This window comes from Rhinopithecus bieti, unplaced genomic scaffold (assembly GCF_001698545.2).
Source record: "Rhinopithecus bieti isolate Rb0 unplaced genomic scaffold, ASM169854v2 scaffold_73501, whole genome shotgun sequence".
Classification (NCBI taxonomy): Eukaryota; Metazoa; Chordata; class Mammalia; order Primates; family Cercopithecidae; genus Rhinopithecus; species Rhinopithecus bieti.
Window position 1 is genome coordinate 46,511 of NW_016827557.1, and position 13,691 is coordinate 60,201.

General features: G+C 47.5%; 1 protein-coding gene across 2 annotated transcripts in view; it reads left to right on the forward strand.

Moving 5' to 3' along the window:
• The window catches only part of RASGEF1C (RasGEF domain family member 1C), a 58,097-nt gene that overhangs the window by 32,607 nt on the left and 11,799 nt on the right, over positions 1-13,691 (forward strand). For both annotated transcript variants that reach the window (XM_017863973.1, XM_017863974.1), the window contains exons 7-10: positions 7,850-7,939; positions 9,545-9,647; positions 10,128-10,207; positions 10,290-10,385. In XM_017863973.1, the coding sequence (XP_017719462.1) occupies positions 7,850-7,939; positions 9,545-9,647; positions 10,128-10,207; positions 10,290-10,385 (369 nt within the window). The remainder of the gene's footprint in view (positions 1-7,849; positions 7,940-9,544; positions 9,648-10,127; positions 10,208-10,289; positions 10,386-13,691) is intronic.

Genomic DNA, 13,691 nt, shown 5'->3' on the forward strand with positions numbered 1-13,691 from the left:
GCCAGGATGGTCTCGATCTCCTGACCTCGTGATCCGCCCGTCTCGGCCTCCCAAAGTGCTGGGATTACAGGCTTGAGCCACCGCGCCCTGCCATTTTTTATTTTTTAAACATCGTTTAACAAAGAAAAACATACAACCAAATTAAAAAGAATTAGGTTGGATTAATTTGCAATAAAATAATCAACTTAAAATAGCCCAGCCGGGCGCAGTGGCTCATGCCTGTAATCCCAGCACTTTGGGAGGCTGAGGTGGGCGGATCATGAGGTCAGGAGATCGAGACCATCCTGGCTAACATGGTGAAACCCCATCTCTACTAAAAAATACAAAATAAAATTAGCTGGGCCTGATGGCAGGTGCCTGTAGTCCCAGCTACTCAGGAGGCTGAGGCAGGAGAATGATGTGAACCCAGGAGGCGGAGCTTACAGTGAGCTGAGTTCACACCACTGCACTCCAGCCTGGGTGACAGAGCGAGACTCCATCTCAAAAAAAAAAAAAAAAAACAACTATCAGCCCTTCTATTTAGGGCCAAGGAGGCCGATCGTTCCTGTTTAAACAGCAGAATTGCCCAATTATTTTTACCTATATCTGATGGCACAAAAAAATAAGTCTTAAAACTTCCGCTGACATCCTTCCCACCCTCCAGAGTAGATAGAGTCCATACAATTGCATCTTAGGTCAATCCTCAGGCTTTTAAAAATCATCTTACATTTTAAAATATAATACAACTACTCTGGTAACAAGAATATTTACAAATACTTTAGATAATTGCATGATACATGAGCCTGCTCAAGGAAACAGCAAAGATGAAAAATAATGTACAAGAATTATAGTTCCTTGTTTATGGAAACCATCCAATTGAAATGTTTTCCCTAATTTCAGTTGTTCTTCTTTAAACAACAGGTTCATTGTGTTCATTTTCAAGGAAATATCAGCCAAACACTGAAGTCTGAATTACCATAGTATGTCTAGCAGTCCTTCTTTAGAGCAGAAACGGTACTCCAAGAAAGCAGTGGCCCGTTCAGCTCACATGTGAATGAAGTGCTTTCCCTCAACAACAAGCACGCTTTCCGTATGCAACAGAGGGGCTTCGTGTGCACAAACCGTTATGTCACATAGAATATGGAAAATCTCAAAACTCTAGACTGAATAAAAGTTAAAAGTTTTACCTCATTTAGGACATTCTTAAGTCACATTCCCTTTTTTCTTCTACTGGACACTTTTCCCCACCATTGCTTTTGCACCATCAGTGCAAATTTCAACACAGTGGAAAAGGCAGTAACATCGTGTTATTATAAAAATAGCCTTGCCTGTGGACCCCCTGAAAGAGTCCCAGGGACCCCCTGGAATCCAGGGACAACAGGCTGGGGACTGTTGCTTCTGGGAAGAGGAATTACTGGGTTGCAGGGTCAAGATGTGCGCAGCCTTGCCAGGTAACGCCAGGTGAGGCTGGGCGTCGCCACTCCCAGCGGGAAGTTATCCCACACCCTCATCAACACTTGAAGTTGTCAGGCTTTAATTTTTGTCAAACTGTTAAATGGAGCATCTTTTGGACATTCTTGTTTCCTTCTCTATAAAATGCCTGTCTCTGACTTTTGCCCAGTTTTCAATTGATGGTTTGTCGTCTTCTAAGGATTTTTAAGAATGTATCGTTTTTGTTTTATTTTAAATGTGTACTAGATGATGATCCTATGTCAGTTAAATGTGCTGCACATTTTCTTCTAGTTGTTTGCTTTGCTTTTCATCCTCATTATGATGTCTTTTGATGAACAGGTGTTCTTAAGTTTCACCTAGTAAAATTTACTAAACTTTCCCTTTATTTATTTATTTTTGGATGGGGGTGAGGGGTTAAGAAATCCTTCCCTACACCCTACTCAGGTCATAAAGATAGTCTCCTATGTTTCCTATGGAAGTTTTGAAGTTTTGTCCTTCACATTTTGATCTGAAATTCGTTTTGTGTATATGGCTTAAGTTGAGATTCATTTTTATTTTTTTCCAGACAAATAACCAATTGTTTCTGCAACACTGTTATATGTTCCTTTACCCTCCAACGTGCTCTGACACATGTCACTCTCATATGTCAGCTTTCCATATACGTGTAGGTCTGTTCCTGGATGTTCTGCTCCATTGGTCTATTTCTCTGTCTCTGTGTCAAGACACTTTGCTTTAATTACTACAGTTTCATAATAAGTCTTGATTGTTGCTGAGGCAAATCCCCCGGTTCTTCTTTAGGAGTGTGGCTTGGCTGTTCTTGGCCCTTTCATTTTCTATTTAAGTTTTAGAGTTATTTGTCAATTTCTATGAAAAGTCCTGTAGAGATTTCGTTAGAATATATTAAATATGGATCAATTTGGGAAAAATTTGCGTTTTCATGAAAGAATTTATTTTTCATTACATTTGAGTCTGCCAATGCATAAAAATGGTATGTCCCTCCGTTCACTTAGGTCTGCTCTGTAGTATCTTTCTAACGTCTAGTAATTTTCTCCATCAAGAGTCTTGTACAGATTTTGTTAGGTTTATTTCCCTAGGTACCTTTGCATATTTTTACTATTATGTATAAAATAATCTATGTGCATAGATTATTTTAAAGTGTGTTTTCAGATTTCTGAATGTTTGAAAAGAATGCACATTCTTAAATAAATGAGCACCGGGGCCAGGTGCGGTGACTCACACCTGTAATCCCAGCACTTTGGGAGGCCGAGGCAGATGGATCCTGAGGTCAGGAGATCGAGACCATCCTGGCTAACATGGTGAAACCCTGTCTCTACTAAAAATACAAAAAATTAGCCAAGCGAGGTGGTGGGCGCCTGTAGTCCCAGCTACTCGGGAGGCTGAGGCAGAATGGTGTGAACCCGGGAGGTGGAGCTTGCAGTGAGCCGAGATCGCACCACTGCACTCCAGCCTGGGCGCCAGAGCAAGACTCTGTCTCAAAAAAAAAAAAAATGAGTACAGGACTCCTTAGTTTTCCATTACCTCAAGTGTGTATTTATTGTATGTCCTGTCTGCTTATTGCTGGTTTAATGAATGTAATTTACTTTTGTATATCAAGTTTAAATTTGACAACATTGTACATTCTTATTCTAATAATTTGTATTCTTTGGGGTTTTTCATGTAGACAAGTACATCTGAGAATAATGACAGTTTTGTTTCCTCCTTTCCAATCCTTATTCTTTTTAGTTCTGTGGTAGTCATAGAATAGAACCCTCCAGTAATAGGTAGACAAGAGTGATGGATAGACCTTAATCTGTCATTTTAAATCCTGAAATGTTGAGATGATTTGTTATTGCAGAGTAACACTGCCCAATGTAACTCTTTTGGTTTTTTTTTTTTTTTTTTTGGTTTTGTTTTGGTTTTTCTTGAGACAGAGTTTCACTCTTGTTGCCCAGGCAGGAGGGCAATGGCACGATCCCGGCTCACCGCAACCTTCATCTCCCAGGTTCAAGCAGTTCTCCTGACTCAGCCTCCCGAGTGACTGGGATTACAGGCATGCGCCACCACGCCCAGCTAATTTTGTATTTTTAGTAGAGACAAGGTTTCTCCATGTTGGTCAGGCTGGTCTCGAACTCCCTACCTCAGGTGATCTGCCCGCCTTGGCCTCCCAAAGTGCTGGGATTACAGGCATGAGCCACAGCACCCGGCCTGACTAACTTATTGTGCTAACTTGCACCTCTGGTACAATGTCAAATAGAAGGATTGATAGCTGGCGTTCTTGTTTTGTCCTGATTTTCAAAGGAATTTTTTTAACGTGTCCCAATAGAGTATGATGTTTGCTACAGGATTTCTTTAGATGTCTATTATCAGCTTAAGGAAGTATCCTGTTCCTTCCTATTTTTCTGAGAATTCTCATCATGAATGGTTGTTAAATTTCTTTTTTTTTTTCTGGACCTGTTACTCACATATTCTCTTCTCCTTTAAACTATTAGCTGATTATTTATGTTAGTTTTTAAAATAAAAACTAATATAAATCTTTTGTTTGTCTGTTTGTTCTGGGTTTTGTTGTTGTTGTTGTTGTTGTTGTTTTTGAGATAGAGTCTTGCTCTTTTGCCCAGGCTAGAGTACAGTGATGTGAACACAGCTCACTGCGGCCTCAACCTCCTGGACTCAAGTGATCCTCCTGCCTCAGCCCCCCAAGTAGCTGGGACTACAGGCACACGCCTCCATACCTGGCTAATTTTTGTATTTTTTGTGGAGACGGGGTTTCACCATGTTTACCCGGACTGGTCTAGAACTCCTGAGCTCAAGAGATCTGCTTGCATTGGCCTCCCAAAGTGCTAGGAGTACAGGTGTGAGCCACCTCACCTGGCCTAGTTTTTCATTGCTGTTGTTGTAGTTTGAGATGGAGTTTCGCATTTGTTGCCCAGGCTGGAGTGCAATAGCATGATCTTAGCTCACTACAATGTCTGCCTCCCGGATTCAAGAGATTCTCCTGCCTCAGCCTCCCAAGTAGCTAGGATTACAGGTGCCCACCACCAAGCTCAGCTATTTTTGTATTTTTAGTAGAGACAGGATTTCACCATGTTGGTCAGGCTGTTCTCAAACTCCTGACCTCAAGTGATCCACCCTCCTCGGCCTCCCAAAGTGCTGGGATTACAGGCGTGAGCCACTGCACCAGGCTGTTTTTTTAATCAATGTTGAATCAACTTTGCATTTCTGAGATAAACAAAACTGGGATAAATGAAATTGTTATCTTTTTCACATATCCCTGGATTTGGTTTGCTAATGTTTTGTTTAGGATTTCTGCAGTGTGAGACTGAACTGTTATTTCCCTTTCTGACACTGTTCTTGTGTCGTCTTTGTTTCTCTTACCCTGTTCTCTATTCTTCCTGAAAGACTGGAATTACTTATTCTTGGAGCATTTTGTAGAATTAGCCAATGGAACCATCTAGGCCTGATATTTTCTTTGAGGGATGACTTTCTTGTACTGATTCAAGGTTATTCTTGTTTGTTTCTTTGTTTATTCTTGTTATTGATTTAATGGTTATAGGACTATTTAGGTTTTCTGTCTCTTCTTTAGTCTGTTTTGTAATTTATATTTTTCTAGGAATTCGGCCATTTCCCCTAAGTTTCCAAATTTATAGACATAAAGTTATTTGTAATATTCTCTAGGTATCTTTTTAATTTCTTCACATCCACATTGATTCATCTGTAGTATTTTGATTATTTACATCTCTCTTTGTTTCTTTATCAGTCTTATCAAAGGTTCATCAATTTTATTAATGTTTTCAAATAAAGATCTTTTTACTTTGTTGATTCTGTAGATTGTAGTTTTTTTTACTATTTCATTTCTTTCTTCTCTACTCTTTATTATTTCCTTTCATCTACTTTCTTTGGATTTATATTGTTATTCTTTTCTAGTTTCTTATGTTGGATGTTCAGCCTGTTTTATCCTTGTTTTCTAATAAAAGCATGAAAGATGATTTCTCTTTACATAAATTTTTATTTACAGCCCCCCAAGTTTTATTTTTTAATATTTTCATTATCATTCTAATTCCATTATGATTTCATCTTTGAGCAATAGATTATTTTTAAATTTTTTTAAGTTTCTTTACATTTGAAAAGAATGCATATTCTCAAGAAATTAAGTTCAAGTTTCCATATTTGTTTATTACTTCAAATTGTGTTGTTCAGATTCATATTCATCCTGGATTTCGTTTGGTTTTTCTTTTTCAATCTCCCTAACCTATTAATTACCGTCATGTGTGTTAAAATCTTCCATGTGACTGTAGGACTCAACTTCTCCTTATAAAGAACTTCACCTTTCTGATTATTTTTGCCTCCATATATTGAACCTATGTTACTAGCTGCAATCAAGTTTAGACTTGTGACATATCCCTGATGAGTTGAACCTTTTATCATTATGCAATTACTCTCTCATTTCTCCTAAAGCTTTTTGCCTTAGGATCTTTTTTGTTGCCTTAAAGTCTATTTTGTTCAATATTAATATAGCTACATAATATTTATCAGATATATATTCTTTTTTTTTTACTTATATCTTTGTGTTTGGAGTTGTATCTCTTGAAAGTGGCAAGCAGCTGCATTTTTTAATTACAGTGTTATAATCACTAATCCATAAGAGTTTGTTCTTGCTATCTTCTGTTGTACTATGTAGTTATCTTCCTTATCTGTTTACTTTTCCTCCTTTCTTTGCTTCTTTTGAATGAATAGGTCTCCCATTCCATCTTCCCCTCTATTTATTGAAAGTTACCGCCGGGCGCGGTGGCTCAAGCCTGTAATCCCAGCACTTTGGGAGGCCGAGACGGGCATATCACGAGGTCAGGAGATCGAGACCATCCTGGCTAACACGGTGAAACCCCGTCTCTACTAAAAAATACAAAAAACTAGCCGGGCGAGGTGGCGGGCGCCTGTAGTCCCAGCTACTCGGGAGGCTCAGGCAGGAGAATGGCGTGAACCCGAGAGGTAGAGCTTGCAGTGAGCTGAGATCTGGCCACTGCACTCCAGCCTGGGCGACAGAGCGAGACTCTGTCTCAAAAAAAAAAAAAGAAAAGAAAAAAAGTTACCCTGGCAGTTTTTTGTTTTTTGTTTTTGTTTTTTTGAGATGAAGTTTTGCTCTTGTCGCCCAGGCTGGAGTGCAATGGCATGATCTCGGCTCACTGCAACCTCTGCCGCCAGGTTCAAGCAATTCTCCTGCCTCAGCCTCCTGAGTAGCTGGGATTCCAGGCACCTGCCACCACACCCAGCTAATTTTTGTGTATTTAGTAGAGACGGGGTTTCATCATGTTGACCAGACTGGTCCTGAACTCCTAACCTCAGGTGATCCCCTCGCCTTGGCCTCTCAAAGTGCTGGGATTACAGGCGTGAGCCACCGCGCTTGGCCTACCCTGGCAGTTTTAACAAACACATTTATGTTAAGTTTCATCTTTTAAATGCTGGTATATTATACAGTGGAAAGTTCTATATCCATTTAAAATTTTTGTTTCCAAAGGATATGTTATGGCACAGGGAAAGGTTTGCATAGCAAAGTACGGGAATATATATGGTTATGATAGATGCATGCATACACACAGCTGGCGCTCATTACTCCCAGCAGCTGCGTTCTATAAAGTCAAAAACACTGAATGAGTGAGCACGGAACCATTGCTCCCCGGGGAAATGCAAGGTTAGGTTCCCTGTGAGCCTCTCATCACAGCATTTTTGTCAACAGATCCATATATCACTTTGTTTTATGTGTGTTTATGTTTAAAGACATTATTTAATATAAATTATTGATTAATATTGATCTCATGGCCAACAGTGCTATTTCTCATGGCTGAACGCTGATGTTACACACAGTTTCTCTGTGAGGCACAGAGCAGCCTTTGCCTGCGTGGGAACACTAGACGGCACTTCGGCACCATGCTTGGGGGCCTTTCTCAACAGTGAAATTATCAGCAAACAGTACAAAAATGTAAAGGACATGATACTTAGTAGGCCAAGTCTGAGAGTGAGATGCAGGAGGACAGAGCATTGCCTCGCCTCTGCTGGAGATGTGCACGGACACTCATGACTTCAATATTTTTGCCACCCCGTGCATGTGTACAGAAGACCACAAAAATGACACAAGTTTTTGGGGTTACAAATACATTTTAGAGAGGAGGCAAATTTGCAAATACAGAATCCAGGAATAATGAGGTTCGTGTATGTGTGTGTGTCCGTGTGTGTGTGTGTGTGTGTGAAGTTACATTTTAAAATGTATTTTTAAAAGGACTAAAAGGGTACACACCAAATCTTTGGTATTTCTGGACGGTTTGGGGGTTTTGACATTTCCCGGGTCGTAGGGATCATGAACTGACTTCATGTTCTAAAAGATGATTGACAAAAAGGCTCAGAATGTGGTCCTGTGTGTTTTTTCTAGCCCTGCTTTAGTGACAAGACCAGCAACCTAGAGGCTTACGTGAAATGGTTCAACAGACTGTGCTACCTGGTGGCAACTGAGATCTGCATGGTGAGTAGACAGCCAGGGTGGACACCACCTGGCATAGCCCAAGGCGGCTGGAGTTGGGAGGAGCCTACTGGGGAAGGAACCGGAAGGACACCTTGAGTCCTGTTCATTTCCAAGTCCAATGCCAGGCTGGGCACCCCTCCAGGACTCCAGGTGATACCAGCTTTCCTGCAGTGACATTTCCCTCCAAGTAGAACCCAGGACAGATCCACTGGCCAGGCACAGAGGGTGTTGGAGAGGGTTTGCTGAAGGAGTGAGAGGCAGTCACTCGCAGCCCCAGTGGCTCTGCTCTCTCCATCTGTGCCGGCCTGCCTTGGGCAGCCTGGCCTGCAACTGGCCTTGTTTGGCTTCCTCGGGACCTAGAGGTGGACGTGATCTGACCTCTAAGCACTGGGAGATACACGTAAAAGCCCATGGTTCCAGCTGCTCCTGGAAAGCACCAAAACTCAGCAGCGTGGGGCCAGACGTGCTTGTCACTGAGTCGCAGTCCTGCCTGGCCACACCCACCCGTCCTCCTCCTTGCAGCAGAGGGGCCCTCGTCTGAACCCACTCTCTCACCTTAAGATGAAGCCCAGGGGGCCGCTCATCCCAGGACCAGGCTAGAGGCAGCGCCGGGGCAGGCCGGGCTCTCCGCAGCAGGTGCTGAGACCGAGTATGGGGCACGTGTTCATGAGGGGTCCACACCTGCGGACAAGCGTAGAGAGGAGGCAGCCCCATGCGACGATGTGACGACAGACACGGGTGGCCTCCCCCACCTGGCTCAGCCTCCATCACAGGGCGGGCTGCCCTTCAAAGGACAGGGCCGGCTTTGGGTGGGCAGCTCTCTGTGGCCAAGACAGCCCCTGGAAGGGGGTTTGGTGACACATCTCAGAGCACAACACCCCACTTCCTTGGTGGCGGTAAAGACCCTTGCTATATCTTTGGTGGGCAAGCAACACCTACCTGTGTGGAAAGAATGCAACGCAGGCCCCCCTGGCCCAGCCCACTCACACCCTCGCGCCACAGGCTGCAGGCGAGAGGGCCGAGCCCGGGTGAAGCTTGCTTGGCCTGAGCCTCCCAGGGAGCCAGCTGTGGCCCAGGATGGCCAGGGAAGGACACGGTGTGGTTCTGCACATCAGACGGGTCTGAAGTCCCAAGCGCCCGACCACAAAGGTTTACCAGTCACACAGTTGTTAGATGGAGAGCGCGGAGAGGCTGCTCGAGGGACAGGTCTCAGGGCCAGCTTGTACCCCAGCAAGGGGAGAAAGCCCAGGGCTGGGGGAAGGTGGGTGGGGCTCTCTAATTCAGGGGAGGAGTTGGGTGGGAGCTGGGCCCAGAGGGAGGAGGGCGCTGGAGGGGAGCCATGGAGCATCTCGTGAAGGTGCGTCTCAGCAGCTCCAGGGCTACAGGGAATGCCTGTGCCCCACCGGGCCCACCTAGCCCTCTATGGCGTTGGGCTCTGCTGGCTCGGCCCGTGAAGCGCTCTGAGACCCTGTTTACCCTGGGCCTCAAGTGCCCCAGCTGTGCAGTGGGTTTAGAGAAGGCGAAGAGGGCCGGGTGACGGGAGCGGGCCTGGTCAGGGCAGGGTGGAGGTGTGTCACTGCTGAGGCTCTGCTGCCCTGTCCACAGCCAGCCAAGAAGAAGCAGAGGGCCCAGGTGATTGAGTTCTTCATCGACGTGGCCCGCGAGTGCTTCAACATCGGCAACTTCAACTCCCTCATGGCCATCATCTGTGAGTGGGCCGGCTCGGGCCTGGAGTCCCCAGTGCACAGGCCCCCCCAGAGGTCGGAGCGGGTGCAGCCAGGCAGGCAGAGTGCAAGCCAGGGCCCGCCACTGAGCAGCGGGAGGGCGTGGGCTGGGCTGTCTGAAGGCCTGGGCAATCCTATGTCCCCGCCTCAGAGGTCCTGGGGAGCCATGCCTTTTGAGGCAAGCCCAGCCCCGTCGGGATGTTTGGCGGGGGCTTGGTGGTATGTCCCCAGACCCAGAGAGAACGAGGGCCCAGTGCAGGTGCTCGGTGCAGAATGGGACCGGCATGGTGGGAGCAGGCCCACCTGAGCATGATGTCCACCAGCACCCCTCACCCACCCACCGTGTGACAGACTGAGCCCTGCAGCCCCCAGCCCTGGTCAGGGTGGAGCCCAAGGGGCTATAGGTAAACAGAGGACCCCCTGTCCCAGAAGCAGCCCTCTCCAACTCTCCCTCCCTCTTCCAGCTGGCATGAACATGAGCCCTGTCTCCAGGCTAAAGAAGACCTGGGCCAAAGTGAAGACAGCCAAGTTTTTCATCCTCGAGGTAAATGAGGCTGCTGGGCTGCCGGGTGCCTCCGGCCATCCCCTGGACAGAGCTGCCCACACGCCTCCCTATCTCCTTCCAGCACCAGATGGACCCAACAGGGAATTTCTGCAACTACAGGACAGCCCTACGAGGGGCAGCCCACCGCTCCCTGACGGCCCACAGCAGCCGAGAGAAGGTGGGTCGGGGCCATGTTGGCCCAGCGGGGCTGCAGCAGGGAACCTGGGTGCTGGCTCAGAGTTCACCTACTGCAGCTCCTGCCCCACTGCAGCATCAGTAATAGACAAGGAGACAGCCAGGTCTCCTTGTTTGCATGCCTCTAGTATCGGGAACTCGCCACCTCCCAAAACTTGAGGGAAGCCAGCCTCGGACAACTCTGATAAGAAGTGCTTCATGAGGGCCTGAAGCTGGGCTGCCTGGGGTCATCCTTTCTTGGGGGGCCACACGAGTGAGGCCACCTCGTCTTCTGCTCACCAGTTCTTCAGAGGCCCCACGGCCCCTCCTCTCTTCTCCTGAGTCAGCGGCCCCAGACCTGCCCTGCCACACTACAGTTTCCAGGCTCCTCCCACTTGGGGCCCTTTGGTCCCTAAACAGCTCCATTTTTCCAAATTTCTTCTGTTTCAGATAAAATTGAGGTTCCAGGTACACAGGATCTTCCACTTCCCTGATTCTAAATATAATACTTTTAATTATGTGGCCTCAGATCACATTTACATTTTTGGCAATCACTGAACCAAGCTTTTTCCTCACCCAAGCTGCCTGTTTACAGCTTGTATCTCTCTCTTTTTTTTTTTTTTTTTTTTTTTTTTTGGAGATGGAGTCTCTCTCTGTCACCCAGGCTGGAGTGCAGTGGTGCAATCTTGGCTCACTGCAACTTCTACCTCCTGGGTTCAAGTGATTTTCCTGCCTCAGCCTCCCAAGTACCTGGGATTATAGGCCCCTGCCACCACACCCGGCTCATTTTTGTGTTTTTAGTAGAGGCAGGGTTTCACCATATTGGCCAGGATGGTCTTGAACTCCTGACCTCAGGTGATTTGCCTGCCTTGGCCTCCCAAAGTGCTGGGATTACATGTGTGAGCCACTGTGCCCGGTCACAGCCTGTATTCTTATATACCTGCATTTGTGGGGCCTTTGCTGACCTGATCAATTTTATTTCTCCTCCAAATTCTACCTATGGCCTCTGGTACAGAGAATCATGCGTCGGTTCTGGGATTGCAGTGATCCTCTGGCTTGAAACCTGTTATCATCCTGATGATTAGAGTTGTTCATCTCTATGGAGAGGAAACTCCGAGACTCATTGTACCTTCGAAGGCCCGTGCCATGCAGAAACATTAGTGGAATCACGTCCCTGCTGTGGTTCGTGGATGTCTGTCTCCAGCGTGAGGGATAATAGAACACATTGCTGTTCTTGAAATTCAGGTCCCCGTGGAATTGCACTGGAGGGATGCCAGTGGGCAGGTTTGGGAAGCAAGCTGAGGTGTGCACGCTTGTGCCACCTGCCAGGCCTTCTTGGCCCTCCACCCAAGGGGCAGACACCAGCCACACGGATGGCTCTGTCCTGTCCAGCTGGCCTTTCCTGTTCAGGCTGTGAGTGTGTCAGTGACTCTGAGCAGCACCCGGGGATGTGAGACCTCAAATCCCAGGGCAGGTGGGTGGCCTGCCAGGAGCCAGAGCCTGGAAAGCCAGACAGGGGCAGGAACCTCATGTCACTGAGCACCTGCCTCATTCCAGCCACTTAACCTCCACACCCCACAACTACTCTATGGGGGCATCAGCATTGCCAGTTCCCAGATCCGCAGACTGAGTCTCAGGCAGGAGAGCTCACTAGTCCAGTCACACTGCAGGTAGGTGGCAGAGCCAGGATCACACTCCAGCCTGTCTGGCTCTGAATCTCATGGTCTGCGCACCACCAGGCTGACTCCTGTTCCCAGGCATTGGGTGTGTGTGGCAGTCGCAGGGCACTGGCTATGGGCCTAGGTTGGATGCAGAATCAGTGTACAGGAGCTTGGTGCCGAGCTGGGCTGGGAGCCGTCAGCCATGGCCTGGGCACTCTGCACTGCTTCCTTCCTCTCTGCTGGGACACGGGGCTGTGGGGCAGGTAGAGAGACAGGGATTTGGGTGCCTGTGCTCTGAGCCCCTTCCAGCTCTGGGTGCTGGGATGCTATGCATTGGTGCTGTAGGCAGGCAGCTTAGCGCTGTGTGTTTACTTTAATCACATTCTCCTCTCACTTCCAGAGAGAGATGGCTCATGGGCGAGGCCCACAAAAGCTGCTCTATGGGTGGAGGGGGTGGAGGGGCAGAGGGAGGGAAGGAAGGAGGAGGAGGAAGGGACACTTAGAAATTCGCTCACAGTTTCCTGGCGCCCCAGCTGAGTTGATGGGCCAGGAGATCTCGGTGGTCATAGCACTTTATGCTTCCTTCTTGTCTGTGGGCGGCTGCTGTCTGCCCCTCTCCCCGTCTGTGTCACGGGGCCCACTTATCTGGGTGACCTCCAAGCCGACCTGGGCTCTAATTAAACTTCTCACGTCAGAAGCAAGAGCAATGGATTTGCAGATACAAAGGCCTCTTTGGCTGCTGTGAGGGCAAGGAAACCAGGTCAGACATGGGGAGGCCTTGAGTGGCATGGCCATGGCAGAAGGGAAAGGCATAAGGAGCAGGCTCTTTGGGAGCACAGATGGAGGCTAAACCCAGCCGGCAGTGGGATTAGCAAAGATTTGCCAGATGAGGCCTCCTCATTTTGTAGGTTATTCCCATAACTGTGTCTCCACTGCAATGAGGTCAGGAATGAAGAGTGGTGGGGGCCTGCACACAGCCCGCCGCCTTTCACAGGCTGGGTCCACCAGCCTTTCTTTTCCTTCCGGCAGTGGAGCAAGAAAGCTTTTGGTCTAACAGTAAGTGCATCAAGAAAGACATAGGGGGACAAATTGTTAATTTTTTTTTTAAAAAAAGGAGGCCCCCTTGGGAGGCCGAGGCGAGCGGATCACAAGGTCAGGAGTTCAAGACCAGCCTGGCCAGCATGGTGAAACCCCATCTCTACTAAAAATACAAAAATTAGCCAGGCGTGGTGGCAGGTGCTTGTAATTCCAGCTACTTGAGGAGGCTGAAGCAGGAGAATCACTCAAACCTGGGAGGCAGAGGTTGCAGTGAGCCAAGATCGCGCCATTGCACTCCAGCCTGGGCGACAGAGCCAGACTCCATCTCAAAAAAAAAAAAGGAGGCCACCAAATTTCAGAACAGTTGATGCACATCTGTTCCATGCGTCTTTAACAGTGTGTGCAGCCCGGACTGCCCCTCCCGGTGCACATGAGCCTGTGGACCTTTGGATGGGGGTGGGGGTAGTAGGGACCTACCAGCCCCTCCCAGAAAGCAGTGGAAGGACTATTCAAGGGTCATCATGACTGTGCATCTCTTACCCAGCCCCAGGACAGGCAGCAGCACCAAGGCGCTCGGCAGGGTGATGGGGGCCAGGACAGGCAGCAGCACC